This window comes from Carya illinoinensis, chromosome 2, assembly GCF_018687715.1.
Source record: "Carya illinoinensis cultivar Pawnee chromosome 2, C.illinoinensisPawnee_v1, whole genome shotgun sequence".
NCBI lineage: Eukaryota > Viridiplantae > Streptophyta > Magnoliopsida > Fagales > Juglandaceae > Carya > Carya illinoinensis.
The window spans coordinates 30,743,335-30,770,007 of NC_056753.1; the positions used below are offsets into that span (position 1 = coordinate 30,743,335).

At 34.2% G+C, this 26,673-nt stretch overlaps 4 protein-coding genes across 6 annotated transcripts; 1 reads left to right on the plus strand and 3 right to left on the minus strand.

Annotated features, from left to right (window-relative positions):
- Nucleotides 1-864: 864 nt before the first annotated feature.
- LOC122300861 lies at nucleotides 865-6,798 on the minus strand. Its single transcript, XM_043111791.1, has 7 exons — nucleotides 6,521-6,798; nucleotides 5,688-6,116; nucleotides 5,529-5,581; nucleotides 4,312-4,349; nucleotides 3,755-4,073; nucleotides 2,014-2,330; nucleotides 865-1,668 (listed from the first exon to the last, which is right to left on the minus strand). The coding sequence occupies exons 1-7, from the start codon at nucleotides 6,531-6,533 to the stop codon at nucleotides 1,056-1,058; spliced, it is 1,782 nt and encodes a 593-aa protein (XP_042967725.1). The 5' UTR covers nucleotides 6,534-6,798; the 3' UTR covers nucleotides 865-1,055.
- A 6,116-nt stretch (nucleotides 6,799-12,914) lies between these two features.
- Nucleotides 12,915-14,884, plus strand: LOC122300862 (RING-H2 finger protein ATL3-like). The gene has a single exon (XM_043111792.1). It carries the CDS (start codon nucleotides 13,542-13,544, stop codon nucleotides 14,454-14,456), a length of 915 nt encoding a protein of 304 aa, XP_042967726.1. The 5' UTR covers nucleotides 12,915-13,541; the 3' UTR covers nucleotides 14,457-14,884.
- Nucleotides 14,885-17,057: 2,173 nt separating this feature from the next.
- On the minus strand, nucleotides 17,058-18,328 carry LOC122295194. Its single transcript, XM_043104307.1, has 2 exons — nucleotides 17,925-18,328; nucleotides 17,058-17,687 (listed from the first exon to the last, which is right to left on the minus strand). The coding sequence occupies exons 1-2, from the start codon at nucleotides 18,009-18,011 to the stop codon at nucleotides 17,271-17,273; spliced, it is 504 nt and encodes a 167-aa protein (XP_042960241.1). The 5' UTR covers nucleotides 18,012-18,328; the 3' UTR covers nucleotides 17,058-17,270.
- A 2,100-nt stretch (nucleotides 18,329-20,428) lies between these two features.
- LOC122300863 (ubiquitin-conjugating enzyme E2 34-like) lies at nucleotides 20,429-25,247 on the minus strand. 3 transcript variants are annotated; one of them, XM_043111796.1, is made up of 12 exons: nucleotides 25,108-25,247; nucleotides 24,927-24,995; nucleotides 24,263-24,334; nucleotides 24,037-24,165; nucleotides 23,547-23,601; nucleotides 22,872-22,910; nucleotides 22,681-22,744; nucleotides 22,493-22,554; nucleotides 22,352-22,391; nucleotides 22,154-22,181; nucleotides 21,525-21,616; nucleotides 20,429-20,974 (listed from the first exon to the last, which is right to left on the minus strand). In XM_043111796.1, exons 4-12 carry the CDS (start codon nucleotides 24,091-24,093, stop codon nucleotides 20,710-20,712), a joined length of 702 nt encoding a protein of 233 aa, XP_042967730.1. In that variant the 5' UTR covers nucleotides 24,094-24,165; nucleotides 24,263-24,334; nucleotides 24,927-24,995; nucleotides 25,108-25,247; the 3' UTR covers nucleotides 20,429-20,709. The 3 variants fall into 3 exon arrangements, with proteins under 3 accessions (XP_042967730.1, XP_042967728.1, XP_042967727.1); XM_043111794.1 differs by lacking the exon at nucleotides 24,263-24,334 and having other exon boundaries at nucleotides 25,108-25,246; XM_043111793.1 differs by lacking the exon at nucleotides 24,263-24,334 and having other exon boundaries at nucleotides 24,927-25,180.
- Between the last annotated feature and the right edge of the window lie 1,426 nt (nucleotides 25,248-26,673).

A 26,673-nucleotide genomic window follows, 5' to 3' on the forward strand; every position in this document is an offset into this window, starting at 1 on the left:
ATGGAAGAGAGGAAAGGAAGGAAAGAAAATGACACGGTGGCCCGGTGGGGGTACCCATCTGCATCGGAGCATGGAAAATGACATGAGAAATGCAATAGTGGACCTTTTTCTTTTTCTGCTTTCTTTCTTTCTTCCTTTTTTTTTTAATCATTAAATGAAACTAAATAGATTTATATAAAATTTATCCATTTAAAATTTGTACAAATTATTATAACAATTATTAAAATTTTAAATAATATAAGAAGATGAAGATTTAAGCGATGATAAATAATATTTCATACCCTTAAATTTTTTAAAGAAGAATTATATATAACTTATCATTCATTCAAAGTCTTATTCGGTTACACAAATGAAATTATTTCATCGTATCTTATTTCATATAATCATTATAAATTTTTCAAACTTTCATATAGAATATAATAAAAGATTCAATTTTTTTAAATTTTAAAATAAAAATGATATTAAAAATAATATTCTAATAATATTTTATTCAATTTTTAACTTTTATCTCATCTGTATAATCAAATAAGGCCTAACACTTTCGCATAATTTTTTTTTTAGATCCCAATAGAAAATAGATTTGTATTATATAAGTTATTTCAACTAGAATTAGAAGTTTTTCTTTCTGTTTTCATATCTCTCACATTTTAAAAAAATTTATAAATTAACTTAATTTGACGTGATATATTAAATTATAAAATTTTATTATAAATTGATGTGTCCTCCATTCGACCTATAAGGATAGGTCAATTTATAAATAAATATGTGAGGATACTATGGCTAACTTTTAATTACAAATTGCTATAGGTCTCTTTCCACTCTTCAGGCTATCATGGAAGTGTCAGTGTGGATCGGAGTAAGACATTTAGGAACGAAGCTTATATTTCACCAGTAGACAAAAACATGAAAAACCTATCTCACTTCATAGAATGTAGAAGTGTTAACCAGAGAAAGGCCATTGGGTTGTACGGCTGTGATAAAGAATTGCATTATACATTCCCATGTTCCACAAACTGAACCACAAGCTGTATTTTAATTTGATGATGTTTCTTGCGCTAGCACTCAGCTCCTTCTGCCACTTCAACGAGCCTTCCACGAACCCATTTTTTGGTTATAGTAACCGATGCAGACTGTGTTTCCTCTTTCAGGGACTCAACTTTCTCCCCATTTGGCAGCAGCTGTCTTCCATGGTCACTATCGCTGTTCCAATTTGGTTGTTGTGTCTGCTCATGGTGATTTCTTGAACAAGATTGATTCATTAGACTCTCAAAACTAAAACCAGACGAGTCATCGCCGTTGAAGCTGGTTGGGAGAAGTTCTCCCTCCTTGTTCCACAAATCATGTAGGGCAAACTTGCTAAAGTTGAAGTCCTCATCCTGCCTTGGCATAGATGGGGTCCCGTTTACTTCTCTCAGGTCTGTTTGGTTTAAAACTTCAATTTTTGAACTTGTATCCTTCTCAACCTGGCTAATTATTCCATTTGATGCCGCTGAAGGGTATCCGCCATTCTCATGAGAAGTGATCTGACCGGTCTCTATGGATTGGATGGTTTGAATTGCTTCAGCTATAAGTTTTCTGGTTTCCATCAGGGAAGCTCGAGCAATAGGGCTTCTCATTGCAGCAACCTCAAGTGCGTTGGCAGCCTTCTCAGCTTCAACAATCAAAAGCCTGCAGATTGTTTAGGTGAAGATTTTTCAATAATTTTAAACCATCTAGGTTAATAACAATCAAAGGAATGAGAAATAAGTACCTTCTTAGCAGATGGGAAGCATTACTTTTTTGGGCAACTAGTAATATAAGAGTACCGATGCTCAAGCTTTGATCAGGTGAGCAGTGGCAGCAGTAATCAGACCATTAAACTAGTCAAGGTGATGTTGGTGGGCCAATTGTCCTCTACAGCTAAATTGCTGGCCAGATGTCTTCTATTCTCAATTGAATGGTTCTTTACCAATCATTTTTTATAGGTCTTTACATTAACCAAATTTAAGTGTTCGAGTAGAGACATGAACTTACCTTGCTCGTTCAACTGCTTCAGTTTTCTTTGTTTCTGCAACTGCTCTCTCTGCTCTAATGTTTTTTATCATCTCCAGCTTAGAACTTGCCAGGGGATCTTTGTATGAGGGTGCATTATTCCTCCTCAACCTTAATCGCTTTTTTTGGATTTTAGTCTCACCCATAGAAGAATTTTTTATATCACTAGCTCTTTTCTTTGTGGGGTCTCTTCTAGACGTCCGCGTACCACCACTTGGCCTTGTCCTTGACCTTCTTTCAGTACCAGGGCGAATCCCATAATATTTAGCCAAGCCAGAGCAGACCCGATCACGGTACTCCTGGTGAAATGCAGGAAAATACAAATTTGGAGAATAAATTGATCAGGTGAACAACTAATAGCACAAAGCATGCATATGAAGTAAAATTGCTACCAAGTAGCATCATGTTGAGTCAAGTGGAACTCGGCTTCTAAGAAAAATTGAAAGATTCAGTTCAAGTAGCCCAAGGTTTTGAGCTGAAACTGACCAGCTAACTATATATGATTGACCTAAGGGAGTCTACAGGAGTACCATGACTGAGCAGCCCAAAGTTTGGACTCGTTTGGACACTTGGAGTATCTCATAATTTTTTTGATAAGTACACCAGGAGTATCTCATAATTCTATGAATAGTAGTGAAATTATATGTGAATAGTAGTGAAACAGTTTGAGTTAAGATGTATTTATTAGGTTTTGGGAATAGAATGAGAAAAAGTTGAAAAAAATATTATAAAGTTGAATTTGTTTGAATATAATTTTTTAATATAATTTTTATTTTGAAGTTTGAAAAAGTTGTATTGATTTTCGTGTTTTGTTTTGAAGTTTGTAAAAGTTGAATTATTGCGTAATAATTAGATGAAAAAGTTGAAGAATTGAAATTATAAAGTGTTTGTGTTTAAGTGATGTTTGGGAAAGAAATTGTGAGAAGTTCTGAGAATTTCTCATCTCATCTCATTATCTAAACAAGGCCTTAGCAGACCATAAGGTTCGAAGCCAAGATGGTACACAGGAGTACCATGATTGAGGACCAAATTTCTAGTAGGACATAAGCTTCAAATAAATGAAGTATATAACTCATAGATGTCGAGCTCAAATGCAATTGACATGTTGGATATTGAGCCACTGTTTTAATTCCCCTTATATAGGCTAGACAATGTTGGACACAAAATGGGGAATATTTCAGGTTCAGGTTGGAGAAAAAGGAAAATTTATTAAGCATACTTTTCATCTCCAGAACCAACTTAATTCAGAACGGATTTTGCAAATACAACTCCTTTAACTGTTTCCCAACTTAAGGGCCTAACTTTTCACTTGGACATGTAGACACTATAATGAAACTCAGCCTTCACACTTGAGTTTCATAGGATTAGCAAAAAACAATGAATAATATCCATGAAATCCTCTAATTTATAGAGGTGCTGTGGTATGCAACAAGTATCATGGGTTGATTGGCAGTAGTTCCTTTTAAAAAAAACAAAAAGTATTTTATTTTGAGAAGTCATAATGAAATAGAGATGTTATGGTATGGACCAAGTTTTACTCCTGGCACTTCATTTTTAAGGATAACACAACCACTCTCTTCCTATGTTGTTTTAAGTTCCAAGATAGAGCAGTCATGACCTTCAAGAAATAATCCATAAGTTCCAAGGTAGGACATGCCTAGCAAGGTTAATGCAAAAAACATGAATCATGCAACTTCTTCTTGATACCATTCTGTCTACTTACAGGATCGGCCCATTTTGCAGAGATTGCTTCTGAAATTTTCCTCCTTTGCTCAGAGGACTTGGGTGCTCTCTTGCTACCTTTTGGCCTAGGCATTATCTTCCTTTGTTCAACACTCTTTAACCACTCAGCCTTGAGCTGTTCATCCAAGATCTTGTAGGAACCCCACTGCAGCTCTTCCTCACCAACAAAGCCTCGTTTAGCTGCTTCTGCAATTAGATTCTGCCACTCAAAGCAGCAACCTTCCTGCAAAATCAGCTTCTGACGTCGCCTTTGCCACCCCATTCGTACTCCAACTGCAATTTTCATCCTTGTCTCTGTGCTGTACAGTCAGCGAAAAGAAAGAAAATGAAGTACAAAAAATTATGTAATGATATGGAGGGGATATTATGAAAACAAACTTGTGAACTCAGAATTTCTCCCATAGTCATGAAGACCCTAATATAAGCCAAATAAGGACTATTACAGTACTTTAGATGACTGGGGAGTTTGCTAGAATTACAAGAGGAAATGTTCATGGTAAATTAAAACACAAATAAACATGATGGCGTAAGACCTACCTCTGAGCATGTCCAAGGTTACTTAGCTTCATTCTGACCTGCACAGTCAAATTCCATTAAGAAATAAGAAATTCTAATTTTGTCTAAATGAACTGTATTTTATTTTATTTTTTTGATAGGTAATAAGAAGCTTTATTAATAAAAGATGGGCATAGCCCAGGTACACTGGAGGTATACATGAGCATACACCTATTTAAGTACTAGAAACAGAAATAAGAAAATCATGGAAGCTTAGGCCATTAAAATCTAGAGCAATGGCCCACAGAAATAAGGTCTTCCAGAAGGAACTCCGAAACTCTTCCGAGGATCGTTCATGATCCTCGAAAATTCTCTCGTTCCTTTCTCTCCATTGATAATTGGAAAACATCTTCTCTTGTGCTCATCAAAAGCCTAAGAGTCTAAATCATGCCATTGATATCCTATCCTTTGGTTTGGCCATCTAAAATATCATTGGCCTAAAGAAACTACCGGCTCAAAAAAGCATATTCCAATTTACAAGGGTAATATGATGGAAAGCCCCAGAGATTATATGGGAAATTGGAGAATTAACTGCTTACGCTTTTATTGAAGTGTGTAGTGTGTACACTGACCAGATAATGAGTCTACCATTGAATATCAAACAGCCACTAACTCCTTAACCAACATAAAGAATTAGCTTCTGCATCGGAATGTTTTATAACTAACCTGGAAATCTCATTGCAGTGGGTAAAGAAAACTCAATTTATTCAATGACAGTTGTTAGATACATGCATTACTTTGACACCAGCATTTGATATCATTATAGATTCTCCAGATCAGAAGTACACTGAAAGGAATTTAAGGAAGGCCAACAAACGTGCCATGCATCCCTATATCTGACACCAGTAGCAAAGCAAAAGGTTAAGGGGGCTTTTCAGAGTCACCGGCAGGGACTTAAAAGAGTGACAGCAGGATTTCCCAGCATTTTTCACTTACCAATCCATCACAGCTCATATTCTAACGTTTTTTTTTTTAACAAAAAAAAAAGGATTATGTACTAATGACCAATCACCATTCACCCTCCATGTGTGCCATAAGATAAGTACATGGTCCCGTTATTCATTTGATTGATGAAACAGGTGCATCTGAAGATCAAGACTCAAAAATTGAGTGAAGGATCCACCAGTATAATCTCTTCATTCTAAACATGGTAAGGTCAGTTCAAAGGAACGTGTAAAATTATTCTTACATGACATCACCTTAGGATCCTGCATTGCAAGTTTTGTTCTCTCTCTGATCCGTTGAATTGTTTCTGCACATTTTTTTGGTAAGTACATAAAAAAAAAATGGAAAGGTACATCAAATAATGGAAACAGAATGATAGATCAACAAGACATGATCTCTAAATATATTATTACCAGCACTGTGCTTCCTGCCTTTGTTCCATGGCGTGTTTCCCTTATTTGCTTTGGATATTCTCGATCTTCTCAACCTCTCTCTCTCATCAGATTCCCCTTCTTCACTTGAAAACTCAGGTTCCATCTTCGGTATGCTTGAATCGACAACATCTTGTGAAACATTGCAATGCTTCTGTCCATTTTTACTCTGAACCAAACCCTTGGGTTCAAGAGTAGCGACTGCCTTGATCAGGAATCTACCCCTTCGTACCTCTAAGTGTCTCACATTGAAGTTTAGTTCTTTAGAGAGACCCAAGCATATCCAAGCACCGGACAGTCTTTTATCGTTGGCAAAGGTAATGGGAATTGGTGAAAGTTTACCATGAATATGGTTTTGAGCCCTGAGCGCGCATAAATGGCTTTGCAAGGCAGGCTGCGCAGTAGCAAGCTCTACCAAAAGATACAAACATAACAATCTCAGTGGTTATCGCCGAGGGGAGTGCAAGAACACAGCATATTCTACATTCAGTTGCTGTATGAGGTATTAAATTATGAGGAGCACGTGGCATCATCATATAACTAACAAATGAACCCAGCCTCTTGGTTTTATTTAAGAGCAACTCGTGGAGATGAAATTGAAAACAACGCTTGAAAACCTAGCCTCTTGGGCATACTCCAGTGACATGATAAAATGAACAATTCGCTACTGGGTTTTCAACTAAATGGGGAAAAAAAGAAAATTTATTGAATAGAAATAACAAGAAATCGAACGTAATAATTGAGATTTCAGATTAAAAAAAAAAAACAAACAAAGATGGAAGAGGAACCCATAAAGTAGAGGAGAGGGTAAGTACCCAGTAAAGGCATGGGGGCTCATTCAGCCAAATCCAGGCTTTAATGTCAATAGCTCGGTGAAATGTAGAGACTGCATAGCATCTGTTAAGAAAGCATTTCGTTTATAGGGGATAACACTCGCTCCTTCTCTCCTTGTCGAAACGATGGTCACCGGCAAAAACACAATCTGGGTGGCTCCAGAAGAAACACTGCTAGAGAGCCACACAGAATGCAGGCGCGGGATAACGAAAGAGCGACGCTAACGAAGGCCACAATCCCAATACAAAAGACCAACAAAACTGGAGAGTAGAGAAACCTTTGATATTTTGCGAGGTAGGCCAACCCATGAGGATCGTGGGCTGGCTATGTAACACACCTAGGATATTGCAGGCCTTTCCGGCAGTGTTCAGTTTTTTATCTTTTTGTTTTTAAGGTCCACGTAGAGAAAATTAAAAAGAGAAGTGTAATGCTATAGCGTCATAGACAGAGAGAAATATTGAAAAAATAAAAATATAAATTTATATAATTTTATATGATACGATAGATTTATATTATAATAAAAATAATTTTATAATTTAATATATGATATCAAGTTAGGTAAGTTTGTAAATTTATTTTTTTGAGATCTTTTTATGATTAAAATATTTCTAAAACGAAAATAATGATAGATTGAATTTGAAGGTCACTTCTATTCTTTTGGTTTGCCTTTTTTACAAAGCAGTCTTTGTACAACTTTGATCAAATTAATCCCTCCGATTCTTAACACGTCAAGATGACAACTTTTGCAATTTATGCTAATCCACTTATACAATTCCCATTTATGAACCAAAGAAAGGGGTAGAAAACACGCATAATTTAGGAAGTTGTATGTGCCTAACTGCTATAGTCAAATGGTTTGAATGGACGATTGGGCACCTCGACGCAGATGCTACAGAGAATTATGTGCATTGGTTAACATAGCAACAACTAGCCCAATGCATGTTCTCTGAACAAGTTGACCAATAACAAACACAAGTGACACTTACACACGTGTATTCTTTCATTAATATGAAGAAAAATGATAAACACACAATATTTTTTACGTCATATTTCACAGTTATGTTTTAAAATGAAAAATATTATTGTAAAATACCATATAAAAGCAATATTACTTTACAAAAATACCTTTATTTTGTATCATATGTCGTGAAAAGTATCATAAAAAGTGTTATGTGTATCATTACTCTAATTTAAATGACTGCACCAACTTTCTTAATAGGAATAATCGATAATATGAGTGTCTAAGCAGAAAGATTAATCTCAACTGTTTTTCAACTTTTTAGAGTCTCCTAATAGTCAATTCTATCGTCCCCACAATTCCATTCCAAGAAAGTCTAAAAGGGTTGCCACTAAATTTATCCAAAAATGCCTCCCCATTTAGATGTGGAAAGATCGATAAATAACAAGCTTGTTGAAAGTAGGTGTCTCATATTAGGAACAATAAGAGAAAAAATAAAATAAAAGGTAGAATCAATCACACATAATATAAGATTTACATAGTTTGCAAATGTACTTATGTCAACAAAACTACAGAGTATTTGTTGTTACCACTATATAACCAGACCAGACACAAAGCAGCCCAACCAATCAGGTTCTAAGTATTTGATAAGAAGTTATTTTCTTGATTGAGATGTTTTCATGACCTCTCTATAGGAAGACATGAGTCGCCCCTCTTCCAACCCAATAATGTCACGTTTTGCTTAGTAAGCGAGATGAAAATTTTGAGTTTAAGATCAAATATTATATTTTAATATTATTATTATTTTAGAATTTAAAAAAATTAAAAAAAAATTGAATTATTTATTATATTTTATATAGAGATTTAAAAAAGTTATAATGATAAAATGAGAATTTTAAATTTAAATTAAAAAAAATTTTGTTACCAAACCGTACCTAAATCTTTGGCATCTTTCTTTGTTGCTCTCTATCTCATAGGATTTGTAGTTGGATAGAAAATCCTTTACCCCCAGAGCTTACATTAGCCATCTTTCTTGATTTTGGATGAAATTGTTGCGTAGATAATCCAAGTAGTTCATTATTATTGATCTCTACTGTCAATTGAAGTTCTGTGCATAATAATGGAAGACATTCCACTCTTAAGTTTCACGTACACATTCGCATGCGACCTAATTGAGTTCAGCTTTTCATAATTCATCTACTTCGAGTGCATTACTCGTATGTTGTGACCATAGTGTCAACTATCATCATCATCCAAATCAGAACTGCAGAAATAAAAAATAAAGAATTTTGCTATATATAAGCACAGTCGCGTACTAATCTGTGTATTAATACTGATTCATTCATACTTAAAATTTTAATTAATACTGTTTTCAATAAAATTTACTTTTTAACCAATCACATCGTATTAGTGTACAAATTAGTACACAATTATGCTTGTAATTATATTTTTCTAAAAATAAAACAGTATTGTACTTGCCTACTGGTCATGTAGAGCCCACTTTTATCATCAAGCAGTGGTTTAGTAGTCATTGACCTACTTTATTTGAACTCATTTTAAGTTATGTTTTTGGAATTTAAAGTTAAATATAATTTTAAATTGAGTTTTCTATTTAAATACTTAATTATTAAATTATTAAATTTATCTCAATTTAAAAAAATTTTATATATAAGATTTACAATCTTTTTCAACTCAACATATCTTTACACGCGAAATTCGTAACTTTTTTTTAACTTTTCATAAATATATTTAAACTGACCTTAACATCAAAACACATCTAAATTTATTTTAAGTGATCTCACAAAACTCACTCCATCATATCAACTCATTACTATTTATAAAGAACTCCATTCATTTTAATTCAATTTAACATCTAAATGGAATCTTAGAATATTGATATTAATTGTTTAAAGATTTATTCAATTCTCTCAAGTTTTTGGTGTCTAAATTACGGCTTAAACTATTTATGGAGGGATTGTTTGTGAGTTCCCGTCAATTAAGCTTATATAGTCAGGTTATCAGTAGGCAAGGTGCTACTATAATCACGCTTAGATACTCCGATTGCCTCCCACCAACTTTTTAATTCATTATAAGGGAAAAAAACAGAGAGAGAGATAAAAACTTACTCTGATTTTGGTTTTGGTTACTGAAATGAATTGAAGCAGGTTATAATGCAAAGATTACCTATGAATTTTAAAAGCGAGTCACGAGTATGGCTGGTTGGGCACATGTGACCTTGATCGGTTAAATACGAAAGCCATGCGGCGCGGCACAAAGAGTCAATAGTTTCTGCCTCGTAGCAGTACAATGCGGCATTTCTTTCTCAATCCAAAAACAAATCAAAGATGCAGCAGTTTGTATATTTATTTGGTGAGTTACAATCTCCTTTCTTTCAGGCATTTTATCAAAAAGCTGGAGGGGGTAAAAACTTATGGCGGTGCCACTCGTACATGTTTGTCTGTGCTTTTACCAAGCTGACACCAATGGGCATCATTACTTCAAAAAAATCATTCCCTGTTAATCATTGTGTCTTTGTTTATATAATTTTCTTACCTATATATATAATTTATATATATATATAGTAGTATATAGGTGCTAATTCCATATTTGCTTAAAAGCCCAAAATTGAGGCAAAAATGACGTGGAGTCTGACTTTCAACAACGTCAAAATCCTGAAAATCTTTATATATATATATATATATATATATATATATATTTATATTTTTAATTAAAGAGAGTGGAAGTTTCAATCCAAATTTTTTATTTAAATAATCCAGTGATATGCCATCAACCAATCAGACTTTCAATTAAAAAAAATTGTAAATTTATCGAGACATGCAAGAATGTAATGCCATTCTTTTATATTATTAAATGATTTTAAATAAATTATTTATATGTCATAATTTTACCTTAAAAATAAATTTTAAAATTTAAATTTTATAAATTAAGTATTATCATTTAAATTATCTTAAAATAATTTAAATATAGATATTTTTATGGTTATAAAATCTGCTTCAATTATGTGTTGGATAGTCAAAAATCAAATTTAGACATAAGGTCTAAAATCTGGAGAACTATGGGAAGATGGGTCCGATGGGTCCTGCAACTCCGTTTTTTATTTTTATTTTTAAAGGATATAACTTTGTTTTCTGGGCTCTCTTTTAGTACAAATTTTTGCTTTGTCTACGTGGAAAAAAAATGGAATTCACTTGAATTTTTTATTTTTTATTTATAAGGTAGACACCACTTTTATCTTTAAATAGAACAAGGCAAAATCTAACTCAAGCATGTTTGGCAAGTGAGATGAGACCTAAAATTTTTATTTCATTTTATCTAATCATTACAACTTTTTAAAATATTCACATAAAATATAATAAACAATTCAACTTTTTCAAATTTTAAAACAACAATAATATTAAAAAATAATATTTTAAACTTTAATTAAAAATCAAAAATTCAAATCTCACTATCTAAACCTACCCTGAACTTATATCTAACAATTTTACACTTATAAAATAATTACTTATGCTTGTAACAAAAAACCAATTGGTCATTTTAGATAGAGGTGCTACCCGCAACCCCGCCCCCACATGGGTGGGATAGGGATTTTTTTCCTGCAATCCGCCCTTGTCCATGTGGGAGTGGGGTACCCCGTCCATTGCACCAGGTATAGGGTGGACCTCCATTCGTCCACCCCCCGCCTCTCTCCTCCCCTTTCCAATCGATTACTACCATATCCAATGTCTACCATTTTTTCCAACAGCAACAACAAATCCAAATCCAAAACTCGTAGACGGAATCAAACTCCCCAAAGGAAAATGAGAGTGAAAACAAAGACCAAAAATAAATATTTTAGCATTGAGCGAACTCGAATGAGCAAAACAACCTCGTTTGAAGATCTGGAAATAGGCTTTATCCTTTATAGTCTGTGGAACTCGCGAATGTGATAGTTTCTTCTTTTCCCTTTATTTTCCATTTCTTATTAATCTGGTTTCTTTTGAAATATATGTAAGGAAAACAAAAGCTCCAAGAATCTATAAATGAAAGAGAGCCTTGCAAACGAAACTGGTCAGAAGGAGGAGGTTTTGAGAAAGAAGATGGAGAGAGTTGAAGCAGTGGATTCATCTAACTAGAACTGGTAGGGGCTCAAAGACAAGAGACCAAGAGACATCATTTGCGAAGAGGGTTTTGATGGAGAGAAACAAAGATGAGAGAGATCGAGAAAGAAGAGAGTTGTAAAATCAGATTCAGGAAAACTAAAGTTTTTTTTTTTGGGGGGTGGTGGTTGGGGTTTCCCTTATATATGCAAGGGTGGAGCAGGGGATTTACGGAGTGGGGCTAAGCCCCCTTCGTCCTTTGCCTCCATAGCGTCCCTTTCATACGAGCTAGGAGCTTAGCCCCGCTCTGCAAATCCTCCGCCTCAGTAGCGTCCCTTTCATATGGATAGCCCCCTGCTTGTGCGGGGTTGATATAGTTATGAAGTACGCAAACGCAATGTAATCATTTTGAAAAATAATATGGTTCACTATTATTTTTTTTTAATATACGTTTCATATTTACTTATTTTAAAAAAAATATTACGTACTACTTGTATATTTCATAATTACAAATATCATTTATGGTATTAATTTCTTGCATAATCAATTAGTTGTCTAAAGTTTGGGACAAAAAAGTCGTAACAAATAAAAGAGTTGGTAGAGTTATCTTCTTCGAAAAATATGGAAGGAGCGAAATTGTTGTGCATTGGACATCACCATCAGGAGCGGGTGTTAATTTGCGTATTCCACGGGCACGGGATATGATTAATCAGTTCTTTCCCTTTATTACTATTTTTTCTTTTTAAAAAAAGAAGGGCTAATTAATAATTATTAATAATGTCGAGATTTGTGTTAAAAATTATGGTAAACTATAAGGCATGTGACAATGGCCCCACTCTACTCACTCTCTCATTATTCCTACTTCTACTTGTCTTCAAATTATTCACTCAAATCCTTTGAAATCTTGGCCACGCTTTCCCATAATTCCTTTTTATTTTTATTTTTATTTTTTTTATAGCCTCTAGACTTCCCATATAAAAAGAAAGAGTAAATAGGAAATAAAATTTATAGTATTTTATTAAATATTTGAAGTATCGTACGCATTTATTTATTTTTAATAAAATTGAACAACCCTTTTATTTATGTGGATTGTTCATTGTTTAGATCACTCTATTATTATTTATTATTTTATTATTATTATTTAATTAATATTTATAAATTATCTGAGATTACTTTAATTTAAATAGTAAAATTTAAATAGAAAGAGTTACAGTTAAAAAATCTAACATGTAATTACTCTTAATCTTTGTCAGCAACAAAACAAATTTCCATTCAAATCTAAGAGAAAAATGGGTTTAAAAGTGCGCGTATGAATTGCGAGGGTACCAGACCAAAGGGAAGAATCCGAAGTGAAAATGGGTTAGGAAGAGAGAGAGAGAGAGAGGGGATCAAAATACGGAATTTGGCCATAACACCGGTCATGAGGGAAAGCGCCGAGAAGACACGTAAAGGCGCGAGGAAAGCGACCATTTTGCTTTTTCCTCATCCACTGTCGCGTTTCATCGCCGTCGTGTGCCTTCGCTCTTCTTCATTCTTCTTCCTCCTCGGTTTCCATTCATCTCCTTCCAAAAAAAGTCAAGTCTTTGAGTCTGAAGTGGAGGATTCTTTTGGTTTACTTCTTTGAAAACTCTCGCGTCTTTGCCTACATTATTCCTCGACCCGAAGAACAAGTCTAACTTTCCCTTCCTCATTCCCATTACTTATTCTCTTTCTACTTCTAGAATCTATATATTGCTCATTCGTTCATCACCCACGAGTCCTGGCTAGTTTTTACCACTGGGTTTTGACAATTGGAAGAGAAATCCCATTTGGGTTTTAGTCCCCTTTTTTTTCGAGTTTCTGAGTTTTGGGAATCCGAATTTGTGTTGGGTTTCGAGTGAATCTTGAGTTGCTGATACATTGCTGTGGGAAGAAAAAAAGATTCTGTAGCAACTTTGATAGACAATCATGGAGAATTCCTCTAGGCCGAGTGGATCGGCATTGGACGACTCACCGGCCGTGGAACTGACAGGAAAAATAATGGTGGTAGCCGTAATAGTGCTCTTCGTTGTTGTGGTATTTGTCCTTTTCCTCCATCTCTACGCCAAATGGTTATGGTGGCGCACCGATGAAGCCAACCCTTCTGCTCATCCCCGCCGCCGCCGCCGCCGCTTCGTCTTTGCCCCCGGCCAAGAACCGGCGATCTCCGCCACCCTGCGAAGAGGCCTCGACCCCTTAGTCCTCCGCTCACTCCCCGTATTGATATTCAATCCAAATGATTTCAAAGAAGGGTTGGAATGTGCGGTTTGCCTCTCCGAGCTATTGCAAGGAGAGAAAGCTAGGCTGCTCCCCAAATGCAATCATGGGTTCCATGTAGATTGCATCGATATGTGGTTCCAGTCCCACTCCACCTGTCCGCTCTGCCGGAACCCAGTTGCTCCTGAAAGCTCCAATTCCAGCAACGATACTAGTGCTGAGTTAGCAGAGGATTTCGAGTCATCAGGAGAGAACTTAGTTGCTGGGTATTCCACAGAATCTCCGAATTTCCCCACAAACGTCTTGTTTTGGGGAAACCAGACTCAGGTAAGTTCTAGGGGCGCTTGTTTGGAGGAAGGTCCTTCTCAATGCCTTCCTAATCCATCATCTTCTTCGTCATCAGCTGGTAGTAGTAGGCCGACCGACGGAATGCTGGTGATTGATATACCAAGGCAGATGACCGAGAACTTGTCATCGTTATCTCCTTCGGCAAGCAGGTTTGCCGAGGAGGAATCAAAGTCGCCGGTGACTGCAAGACTCAGGTCATTGAAGAGGCTTTTGAGCAGGGATAGAAGGACGAGTCCTCGTACTCCCGGTTCTGTTGATGTTGAGCAAGCAGGTAGCTAGAGAGCGAGTCCCTTAATAGTTAGATTGAACATATCGGCTAGTACAGAGTATTGCTGAGAAATCAGCTCAAGATTATTGGAAGAGATGATTGGAGTCCAGATCTTCCATCCTTGAAAGTTGCTACTTCTTTTGGGGGAGATCCCCCCGGGTTAATTTCTTCAATTTCATTCTTGATCTTGACATGGATACCTAGGAGCTCGAGGTTGCTCTCTCAACAATCTGAATCTCTTGTTTTATACAAGAAGTTTGTATATCTGTCTTGGAACAGAAGTGAACAGTTTTTTCTTTTATTTGAAATGCCCATATTGTCGTGAAAGTAAAATAGGTTTCTGGGTTTTAGAGAGGGTGGACAACTAGAGTTGTTATGATGCATTCTTGTTTTCTCGTTGATTAATATCAACAGCACCCCTGCCCCAACTCATTGCTCATTTGAAGTTTGCAAATTTGCATGTGAAGAACAGAAAAAAGTAGCATTTACATGATCCATACATAGCTTTGAGTAATTGGACTCAAGCATCATCAGCTTGAAGTTTCATACACTTTAATTTCAGGTAAGGTTGTTGGTTGGAAATCTAAGTTGTACCTTTAAGCAGCTTGAAGCAAATGGCGTGGAGTGATAAAGGGCGCCTGTTCTTGGGATGCGCTTGTCACAATGCTATTGTTGCCTACAGACAATTGGCTCCTTTCAATTATGAATGTCTGTCTTCCCAAAATTCGTAGGTCTGAATTTTGAAGGATTTGTCATGACCGTCTAGTACCCCCCACCTTCCCTGTCCACCCACAGATAAGAATTTCTTATAATTTTTTGATCCAGATACTTTCTATAGTTTGATGATTATAGATTACAATAGTGGGTTCCAAGTGTATTTAGTGTTGAGATCCAATCAGCAGTACTGCCGAGCAAGTCTCCAAAGTATAGAAAGTGCATATATACAACACTCTTTTCTCAGCAGTTGGCGAGTGACAATTGTTAGGCGTCTTTGTGTGTAGCCTACTTGTGTTTGTAGTTGTTCAATTTAACTATTTGATTCAGTAAGGATTCGTTATGATTTTTTGATGGATTCTCAACGAGGTTTGAACCATGGAGCAGAAGCTTGGGCTAAACCTCCAAAAAGAAAATTTTTGACCCGTTTAGACCTGGTCCGACACGATCCGTTACTTTTACTTACAATTAGACATGCATAAACAACTTGCCGAGGATGATACCGTACGTATAAATCGACAAAAATGATAGCTTACAACTTGTTAACGATTTATATAATTAAAATAATAAATTTTTTAAAATTTAAGTTTGTCTTTTGTTTTGATCCAATATCTTTAAATATTTAAAATATATTATTTTATTAAGAGTCATAGAGTAATTGTAATTGGATAGCAAGGTATCCAATCATAGAGAGAGAGAGTGAGAGAGAGTGAGTGACATTCCAGGACAATTGTAGAGGCATTCTTTCTGAAAAATAATTTTCATAATATTTCATATAATTATATTTTAAACGAAGGATTTTTATTTTATAATATTATTGTAAAATATATTGAAAAAATATATTATGCATATATCATTCCTCGTAAAAAGAAAAGTTTCTCCACGTTCGCAAGCCTGCCTGATCACGGCAGGTTAGTTACACATCTTTCGAGGGATTACAAATTTGGTTTCTGACAACATGTCAGCACAAAAGCAGCACTTTAAGGATAATGCCCCGCCGGTGGGCGTGCCACTAGGGATGTACAGGCGACCAAATTAGCCGTGAATTGATTAGACCGACAGTTAGAGTACGGAATCGGCCGAATACAGAAAAGAACCGGTCGGCAGCGAGAAAAATTGAAGCAAAACGACATCGACGATTCGGTGCCGGTTTTGAACTCTTGAAAAATTACTGAACCGATTTGTTTATTTTTTTTCAAATATATGAATATAAAACGGCATCATTTTACTTAAATAAGTGAAACAGCATTGTTTAGAATATGTATGTTTTAAAAAAAATATAATAGAACAACACAGCGTCGTTTCAAAATGAGTTTATACCCCCACCCCTCTTCTTCTTCTGGCATCTATTATTCCTCTCTGCAACTCGTTCATCATCCATGGCAGACGACGGCACCAGTGTTCATTCTTCTTCCTCAGCTCTTCCTCCTTCACAGAAGACATCGACAGTAGACCGACCACAACACGGACGCTAATTGAGACCGATATAATCGGTTTTCTCTCACAACCTTCGATTTCGGCCGGTTTAATAGGAACTTTGAAGAGGTCGGTGGTGTCTCGGTTCGGCATAGGTTTGTTTAGCGTCGAAACATACGCCGAACCCATCGATGTACAGCCCTACCACTGCCACAGTTAAATGTTATTTTTATTTTAATATAAGAAGTGTTAGGCACAATTATTTTTATATATTTTATTAATATAATTAATTACATTAATTTTTTGATATACAATTAATTACATTAATAGAATATATAAAAATAATTACATATAAAATTTTTATTATAATAAAAATAATTTTATGATTTAACATATTGTATCATATAATATAATAGAAATTAACTTTTATAGGCTATATTTGTCCTTAAAATTTTCGAAGTCTTTTCACCTCAATCTCTTCAAAATTCTATTAAAAATACACCAAAATCAACAAAAAAATAGAACGAAACCATTTAAATGGAATCACAGAAAATGTCCAGAAAGCAAATCCCGTCCTCAAATTTCACACAATTCCGCAACAAGATCAATGAACATTTTAATGTGGAAAATGCAGATGCACCACATTCAAGCTCGGGCCAAAAAACTTGTTGCTGATGTCCATGATTTCCATGCACTTAGGTTACCAGGTAAACAGGGCCATAGGTTTGAAGGGCCTGAGGTCTATCTACTTCGTCCAGACACATGTAAGGTATCTCATTCTCCACTCTCTTTGTGGGGTTGAAAAGACCGGTGAGAGGTCCGGATGACGGTCGCCCGTGCCTGCCATCATTGTTCTTGGTCTTGCCACTGCCATGTATTGGACCAGAAACAAGATGCCGTTTTGGAAGAGAATTCATGTAAGAGCTGCTTGTTGATTTCACTCGAGGCTCGCTCTTTTTTTCAGTTTTCCACCATGAAAATAGATGGTTTTTCCATGATTTCTTGCTGGCCTGTTTGTCTCCTGCCAATCTTTTCTTTCCTTTTTCTTCTGGGTAAAGTGGTGAGCTCTGGAAATCTACAACTCTTCCGTGGTGCCTTGCTTCTTCCAAGAACTGCCGATCAAACGTAAAATCCAACTAAAATCTTTAAAAAATGGCATTTACGCACAGAAAACTGCATGTGGAAGCCATTTTATGAAAATATAGATGATTAACAATGACAGTAAAAGTACCAAAACAAAGAGTAGGGGAGAAAAGAGAGACAATATCATACACTGACCAAGATTCAACCTTTTAATTCTTCTGCAACGTCAGGAAATTGACGGGAACAAGGAATTTAGAAACAATCACCTGAGAAAAGTCCACATTAGGATCAAATATTTCATCGGCCCCGAAAGCACTCGTTTCATGTTTCGGGTATACTGGAGATTTCTTCATCGTTGCCTGCGAGTAGTTTGTCCAAAAACTCACTCATAGAACAAAGCGTTAAAGGAATCTAAAAAAGAAACATGCATTCGGCTATACAGTTCAGGAGAGCTTGAGATTATAAATCCTCCAATTTTTGAAAGATAATGACTCGAAGCATGAAAAGGGTTTTGGAGTAAAATGACTATCTTATGAAAGTAGGAAAATTCTATGTGTAGTCATTTTTGCAGACTCCTTTGTGCACTCCAGTAATATGATTGGTTGTGTATTAAAAAAAAATTAATCCAACCAATCATATCAGTGGAGTGCGCAGGGAGTGCGTAAAAATGACTGTATGTTACATTACTCATGAAAGAATACTGTCATCTGTCTAGTAGCGATGGTTTTGGAGAATGTTACCAGAGTCGTTGTAAAGTATCTAGTTGTCATGCAGTCGTTTTTAAATGTAATAAAATATATAATTAAAAAATTATTTTTCTTTTCACACAAATATCGTATTTATTTATATATTTTAAAATAATTATATGACATTTATACATTATTTAGAGATTACCTTTGTTATTTAAGAAAAACTCTCATATTAAATTATATAATTTTGAGCTAAAAGAATTAAAAAAAAAAGTTATTCTATATATAACTATAAAGTACATAAACACTGAATAATCACTTTTAAAAAAAAATATAGTATGTTATTAAAAAATTAATTTTTTTATATAAGTTACATTATTTATTTATTTTTAAATAATTATACGATGATTACACAATTTACGATTACAAATATCTTTTCTCATTTTACATTTGCACGTGCATACACCACTCCTATTGCTGTAAGAGCTAGTAACAAATTAAAAGAGTAAAAGATATGGAATGGAGTTGCTCAGCCTTTTATTCCAAACTTAACAAGCAAAGCATAATCTATAAAAGTGGTGTATTAATATAATATAAATGTATCCCTCATGGGACCGAATAACCCACCAGTCATTAAATAAAAAACTACAATTAAAGAAATACATTTTTATTTAAAATTTGTAATATAAATATTATTTATAGAAAAAAGAGGAAATCAAAGGGCAAACTTTGTCTTTTTGTTCATGGGATCTTGCTACAATTGCGGACCCCTTAAGGTTTCACGGTGGGGTGTTTCAAAATTTATTTATTCATTATCTTTTTCTTTTTTTTCATCGTCTTCTTATTATCTTAAAACGTGATATTAAATAATTAAAAAATATTTATTATATTTTCATTATAAATTATCATTTAATATTATATTATAAAATAATAAATCGATAATAATAAAATAAATAATGAATAACATTACTCCCAACTTAACAAGCAAAGCATAAACTATAAAGTGGTGTTTTAATATAACTATATCTCTAGTGTGACTTATCATTTAATATCATATTATGCGATGATGAGAAAATAAATAATGAGTAACATTACTCTTTATTTATTATCATGATTTTAAAATGAATGGGGGAGACTGCATCCATGGTTTAAGGGGCGTTGTAAGGGTGTAGCAGGGTTGAATCTAGGTACTTATTTAGTTTTCAAGAAATCAGTCCATTTAAATCTTCTAGACAATGATAGATATATAATTATATTTAAAAAAGAAATATTTTTATAAAATAAATTATAAAAGTAATATTACTTTATCTAAATACCTAATTTTTAAAAAATATAGTTATAAAAGTGATTAAGCGTGTATCATTACTCTTAAGAATTTTTGTTGTATGTGCTTAGGTTGTAAAGTGATTCTTTATGGGACTCACCATTCAAAACAATGCCGAGAGAGAACAAATTCCGACCCCACCAAAGGAATTATGATTTCATTCCACAACACCAATTATATATAATAATTCCCTTCGACGCTACAATAATGGTGATGTTAATCATAATGTTTGTCGTTTTCCATACGATTTGTGTAATCAACATAATAAAATAACCCTGAGGTAAAAGTTGAACCAAGAAGGAAATAGGTTTGATTACACAATTTAAATAAAATGTGTTATTAAAAATTAAATAAAATATTACTATAATATAATTTTTAAACTTAATTTTGTTTAGGATTTAAAAAAGTTGAATTATTTGTTATATATTTTATGTGAAAATTTAAAAAAATTATAATAATTAGATAAATTGAGATAGTTTAATTTTGTGTTACTAAGAAATAAAGCTCCTAGGTTTAAACACAAAATGATTTAGGCCATATTAATATCCAAAAAACAAAAGAAAAAACAGAAAAGCTTCTCATGATTGTTGAGGCATCCCTGGTTTACTGAAAATTTGAAGACTTCTTGAGCCATTTACAGTATTTACGCTCCAGCAAAAACACTATCTCTTGGCTGTCAAATACAGTATGGCAGTCCACATAAAAATTAAAAAAAAAAAAAAAAAAAAATTGATGAGAGAATAAGAACAAACAGAAGTAAGAGCACCAAAAATAAAACTCCAACAAAATTAAGATAGCGTGACGGCCGTGTGCTGTTTGTTTGTTTGATCAAAAACTAAAACTCAGTCTATTCAGATAACACGACAGCCGTGTAATGTTTGACCATCAGCTGATAACCTGACTGGCATTGACATAAAACGAGAAAACATCATCAAAGATTGCTCCAACACCACTATACACAATTATGTTGGACGCTCTATACTTGCGAAGCCTTTATGTCACTTGACCCCTATAAATATTACACTTGTCACCTATATATCAAAGTTGAAGCAGAGGCAGGGCCATTACAATGCCAAAGATGGAAACCAGCAAGAACATCAACCAAGTTGGGAGTGACTGCTTCCTATCGATTTTCATATCCTTCACAGCATCAACTCTTTTCCCATCTTCTCCCACTCGTTTCATGGGTGTGGAAATTTCTTGAGATAGTCCTGGTGTCACCTGCTCTGCAGCAAGCTTCTTGGACAGCTGCTGCTGGTTATACTTGTCTACATACTCAGAGAACATTTTCCTGAATGTGGGGCTGTTATGATAAAGAAAACAAGAGCCAATTAGGTTCGGAGTGAAACTATCTGTCATAAAAAAACCTAAAACATTTTAAAAATAAAAAACTGATGCAAATTCCCCAATTGCTGGTACCAATCCTACCGAGGAGTGGATGATGTCTGAAAGCAGCAAAAAAGGAAAAATATAATTACAATTTAAGTTTAAAGCAATTGTGGCAAGCGGTGCACAGAGCTAGCTTCTATTCATTCCTTATATTGCATGATTTAGTCCTCCTTCCAAGCAAACATATGTTGTAGTCCAAGCACCACTTTTACCATATAAATGGCTGCAATTTAATATTATTCAGGGAGCATTTTGGAAAGAGATAAAAGGGATGTATCTGGACATCTGCTCATGACCCATTCACATGCGCAAATGTAACTCATAGGCCATTCACCCATATGTCATGGGCTTCGGTGCGCAATGGTATATGCATAAAAGTGGAGGTCAAAAAACGACTTTCAAGTGAGACTTGGAACAGTTAAAAAGACGAGAAAAGTCCTATGTAGATGGTGCAAATTACTTACTTCTTACAATTAAAAGCAAGGGAAGCCTTGGCGAGACTTTGCTTCTCAGCAACAGTAGTGTTCACACTGCCAGTGGTAGGACTGTTGTCCATCTGCATGAGGAAAATGCATCGAGTCATAAACAAATTGTCAAAGAGCTACGAGAACTCCAGCTGTTTCTTCAAGTATATTCCAATATAAGAACCGTTGATATCTAACCACTGGAATCTTCCAGCCCATAAAAGATAATTCACAATTTCACACAACTGAGTTTTAATGGGCTGAGTTTTCATATATTTTCTAGTATCTTTTCTATGTGCAATTAGCTATTCCTCTTGTATATGTCCTATATATTTGAGCAATGCCTTTGCAAATTTTCAATTAAAAAAAATTATTTATTAAAAAACAAAACTCAACTCAGCTCAATTAAGCCTTAAGCCAGCTCAAATCTTCCATTGATTGATATTTATTACCATTAATTGCTTGCTCATCAACTAATCAGGGTGACCAAATGTACAATTGGATTTCACAATGGAGAAAATAACAAAACAAAACAAAAAATCACGAGCCAACTGTCTTAGTTGTTGAATGTAAAGGAGCAGAACTTGTATCATCCAGCTTCTATCATAACATATGAAACTGTAACTCACCATGAATGAAAGAAGCCCTGTGAGTATGCTGCATTATTGAGGAAGAAAAAAATATTAATGAAAGACTGAAAAAGAAATATAGTCTACCACAACAATTCCTTGGAACAATGAAGCTTGTCAACAAGCAAATAATAGTATTGCATGGTAATAGAGAACACACACACGGAAAGAGTACTTCAGAAATGGAATCTGTCGTACCTTGATACAGACCACATTGGATTCCAACTTTCAGGATGAACTGCAAAACAAAAAACGAAAGGCAAACAGAAAATTAGTAAGCAAAGATTAAAAAAGAAAGAAAGAAAGGTTTTCTTCAACCAGTTCCATGAAAAAACTTACAATCGCTCATGGATAAGCATATTTTCCTTTGTGTCATGAACCGTCCGTTAGGGGTGGTCATGCTACAAGGCAGAAAATGGTGAATAAAAATTAGGAGCAATCAATATCAATGCACTTAGAAAATCAGAATACCAATGCTGCAAGTACCATATTTCTTGGAAAATTATGGAATCTGAATAATAGATTACCTAATTCCTGGTGGTTTATAGGGATATTGTGGAGGAAACTTGATCTTTCCATAGTAATATCCACCTGATCACAATGAGCAGAGAAGTTTCCCACAATAAAATTAGATAAATGCCATGATTAGGAGTCTATGAAGATAGGACAAAATATGTTGAGAACCTGATCTCACACTCCAATAATAAACTTAACAAACCTGCAAAAGGTGTTCCTTCACTTCCCTCTAACACATAATCTGGAATAGAAGGATGAAATATAAAAACAAGGTCACAAAAATGTAAGTATAATGATAAAACCTAAATAAGAGAACAAAAAGGCAAAGGTGAGATCAGCAGATAAGGAATATCATGTAAATAAATCCACCACCAGATACAGTAGCAACCCTCTCTATTCACAGCGAAGCAAGTGTCACAATATATGAGCTAACCCTGAGGAAAGAGGAAACACTACTTATAAAAAATATTTACCAAGCAAATTGTATGATATGATGATATGTTAAGGAATACCCTATTCCTTACATGAGATACAGGTCAGTGACATTGGCTACAAAAGAGTGCAGTTGTGGACCATTCACATTCAGTTAGAAAGAACCTTTATTTATGTTGGTAAATTCCATCCCAAAGGTGCTAAAAAATTTAAAAGCTGAACAGGGATCCATCCAAAGATTCCAAACAATTAGAAAATATATTCTTTATATTACCTATTGGCCAATCTTATCGAGAATATACGACAAACAGTCTAACAGTTTATCTTCTTTACCTTCAATTAAATTAGCCAAAAGCCTTAATAACATCTCCTTATGTTGTATGCAAAAGAGAAAAACAAAAGTGGTGGTAGAGTTCAGAACAAATAGCATTTGGAATAAACTTACGCCACTCAAGAATGTCATTTGGTGAAGGACGGGCCACAACATGGGAAACTGGTTCCTACAAGTCATAGAAAATATAATCAACATCGTATGCATTTTCAATGGGCATATATTATCCAAGAATATCCAGTTCGAAATGGAAAACAATAGCAATGAAGCTTTCACTTCACAAATGGACGGTCTGACAGATGATCGTAAAACCTTAAACCTTTCTTTTTCTACTTTCAATTGCTAGTTTTACGTCAGATGTTGGTTTGAATCTATGGAATCTACCAAATAGTGGATGTGGATCACCATAAGGCCAAAACATTTTTCAGACATGGATGATTCAGCTGTACTCCAGCAAAACTTAAGCTTAACAAGGTATATTGGAGAGGAACAAAGTTCACTCTACAGATCCACATATTATGGACCTATGAAAATTATAGTTACATAAAAAAAAAATTATGACAATAATTACATAAAAATTTAGATGTATTCAAGGGAGACATACTTTACAAAGTGCTCTATATTCCTTCTGAAGGCGCTTGATACATGACTTTTCCGCCATCTCAGAAATACCAATAATAGTCTTTGAAGCCCTAGCTGATATTTTCTTTAATACAAAATCTACTAGTTGTGCCTGATAAACATAAAAGCAGATTAAGGCTATTAGATATTTATAAATGTTTCCACAATATATTTAGACTATGAACCTTTAGAAAATAACACAATCGTACAAAGATAAAGAGCAGGTTCTAGTGTGTTGGGAAAAAAAAGCAAGCAGCCCACCATACAGCAAATTATTTGACCTGATGTAAAAAGAAGAAAAGCGATTGAGACAACAGGCTTTTGGGAAGTAGCTAAATAAACAAACAATCCAATCAAGGTTATTAAAGGTCATGTATCAAGTATAGATTTTCTGGGCGCATATACTCATAATATAGAATCCGGGCTTTGTGATAGTACCAGAAATTACTGGCAATACGATTCCTCCAAAGTGTCTTAGTTAAGAAAATAATCCAGCATAATATTAGGGAAAAAATCACGTCCGGTTTTCTAGAAATTCGCTTAGATTCAATCATTCAATTGTGCCTTTTGATGCCCCTCAGAGGAGCACATATAGGGGGACACAAAATAAAATGTAAAAAGCATTCATTCCTTCCTCTCCAGCAGTTAAACCCTTTTGTATGATGGAATTCTTCAAATCACAGAGAAACTCCTTAATTTAACATACGATATATGTTTTCCCCGCTGATTCATTATAATAGTAAATTCGATCCCAATAAACGGAACAGAATGAAACCATATCAAAGAGCCAAAACCATGATCCAACAATAAAAGCTAGGCAAGTACACACCAAATAGAAAAAGAAAAAAAAAATGAAACGGAAACCATTCTTACCAGACAGAGATCGGGTTGGCCGGGGCTTCAAAATTCAGGACTTTGTTGGATGCTCTCTCTTATTATTCTCTATATTCCGAAATGGATAAAATAATAAGGGGCCGTTACGGATGAGGATTAGGTTTTAATTGAATCAATCAATGCATAAGAATTAGGGGTTTTCGAAAGTTTATACAGTTACCAGTGAGAGCTGTGATCGAAAAGGAAAATATCACTAGGATTCGTTTCGGCAAACCGGCTTCGTTCAAGGGAAACTCTCATAAAGACGTTCTTGCCCCTCTTTTTCCTTTTCTGGTACTCCCTTCCGAGTCCGCGTCCGTTGTAAGGTGCGGTCAGTTTCGTCCACACGACTTTGCTTAGCTTCTGTCGACAACCCATTTTAATTTTAATTTTTCATTTCTTGCCGCGGAAGTTTATCACTCGTTTGGATATTAAAATTCTGAGCAGCAGTGAGTTAGGTTCCGTTTGGTAGATAAAAATTTTTATCTTAAATTTAAAATTTTTATCTCATTATTATAATTTTTTCAAATTCTCATATAAAATATAATAAATAATTTAACTTTTTCTTAACTTTTTTAAATTCCAAAACAATAATAATATTAAAATATAATATTTTAATATTTTATCTTAAATTCAAAATTTTCATCTCACTTACCAAGCAGAACTGATTGAATGAATTTTATAGGATCTATTTAAAATGAGTTTAAATGTATTTGAATATTAAGATGAGTTGAGATGTATTTATCGGAAGCTGAAAAATGTTGTAGATCCCGTATGTAAAATTATGTTAAATTGAAAAAAAGTTATTAATCTCACGTATAAAAAAGTTTTGAGTTGACATAAGTTTAGTAATTTAAAAATCGAGTATTTGGATGTTACACTTAACTTAAAACTAAATTGAACAAAATTGATTTCAGTTGAGTCTAAGTTTCAAATAGGACCGATAACTAACCAGTAGATAAAAGAGAAATTCTATGTAGAAGTTTTACACATACACTTCTATCTAATCAATATATAATTTTTTATTTTTTTCATTTTATTTTAATGCTTAAATATGTGTATATTTAAATATAATAATAAAAATAACGAAACATATTTGATTAGACTAATATGTGTGGTGTAAAACTTCTTTGTTACATTTCTCGCAAATATAAAGTTATTTTTTTCTTTTAAAGTTTTACTGGCACGTGAAATTACATTTTGAATTGAAAACTATAAAAACATCTATCTTTACCTTTAATTGATTATTGATAATTTACATCCTCAATTTTTTTTTTAGTAATAATATAGTTTTAAGATGTGCAACTTTCAAACACTCTTTGTAAAAATAAACAAACCCACCATTTATTGCCCACTTTTTTTAAAGAAAGTGTGCAAAATTTAGACATTTTAAGACTGCACAAATCTTTTTTTTTTTTTTTATAACACAAGCTGTGGATTAATGCTCTCTCAACTGGAATTTTTTAGTAAATGGATCGGCCATGTTTGTTAACTGCAATATTTTTAGATAACTGACCAGTGTATGAAATGTATTTCTGGGTCTTGATGGCAAGGTCCCAAGTTTTTTTTTTTTTAACTAAAAGGTTTCCATAACATAATTTAATTTGAGAGAGAAAATTTAAATTTTAAATTTTACAAATCAAATCTTATCATGTAAGTAATATAGAGAGTACATTCAACAGTCTGACTTCCAAAATGTATCATTAAATAATGATCTAACATGCAATGCAATCACCCTTTTGTTGGT

Excerpts from the sequence above, each read along its gene's own strand:
- LOC122300861 (XM_043111791.1), bottom strand. Across the intron at positions 4,350-5,528 it reads TTGCAATGCAGGATCCTAAG|GTCAGAATGAAGCTAAGTAA; the intron begins GTGATGTCATGT and ends TTGACTGTGCAG. Across the intron at positions 2,331-3,754 it reads CTGCAAAATGGGCCGATCCT|GAGTACCGTGATCGGGTCTG; the intron begins GTAAGTAGACAG and ends GCATTTCACCAG.
- LOC122300862 (XM_043111792.1), top strand. The coding sequence starts at position 13,542 with ATGGAGAATTCCTCTAGGCCGAGTGGATCGGCATTGGACGACTCACCG.
- LOC122295194 (XM_043104307.1), bottom strand. The coding sequence starts at position 18,011 with ATGAAGAAATCTCCAGTATACCCGAAACATGAAACGAGTGCTTTCGGG. Across the intron at positions 17,688-17,924 it reads CTAATGTGGACTTTTCTCAG|TTCTTGGAAGAAGCAAGGCA; the intron begins GTGATTGTTTCT and ends TTTGATCGGCAG.
- LOC122300863 (XM_043111796.1), bottom strand. The coding sequence starts at position 24,093 with ATGGCGGAAAAGTCATGTATCAAGCGCCTTCAGAAGGAATATAGAGCA. Across the intron at positions 22,555-22,680 it reads TATAAACCACCAGGAATTAG|CATGACCACCCCTAACGGAC; the intron begins GTAATCTATTAT and ends TCTGCCTTGTAG. Across the intron at positions 22,182-22,351 it reads CCAATGTGGTCTGTATCAAG|CATACTCACAGGGCTTCTTT; the intron begins GTACGACAGATT and ends TCAATAATGCAG.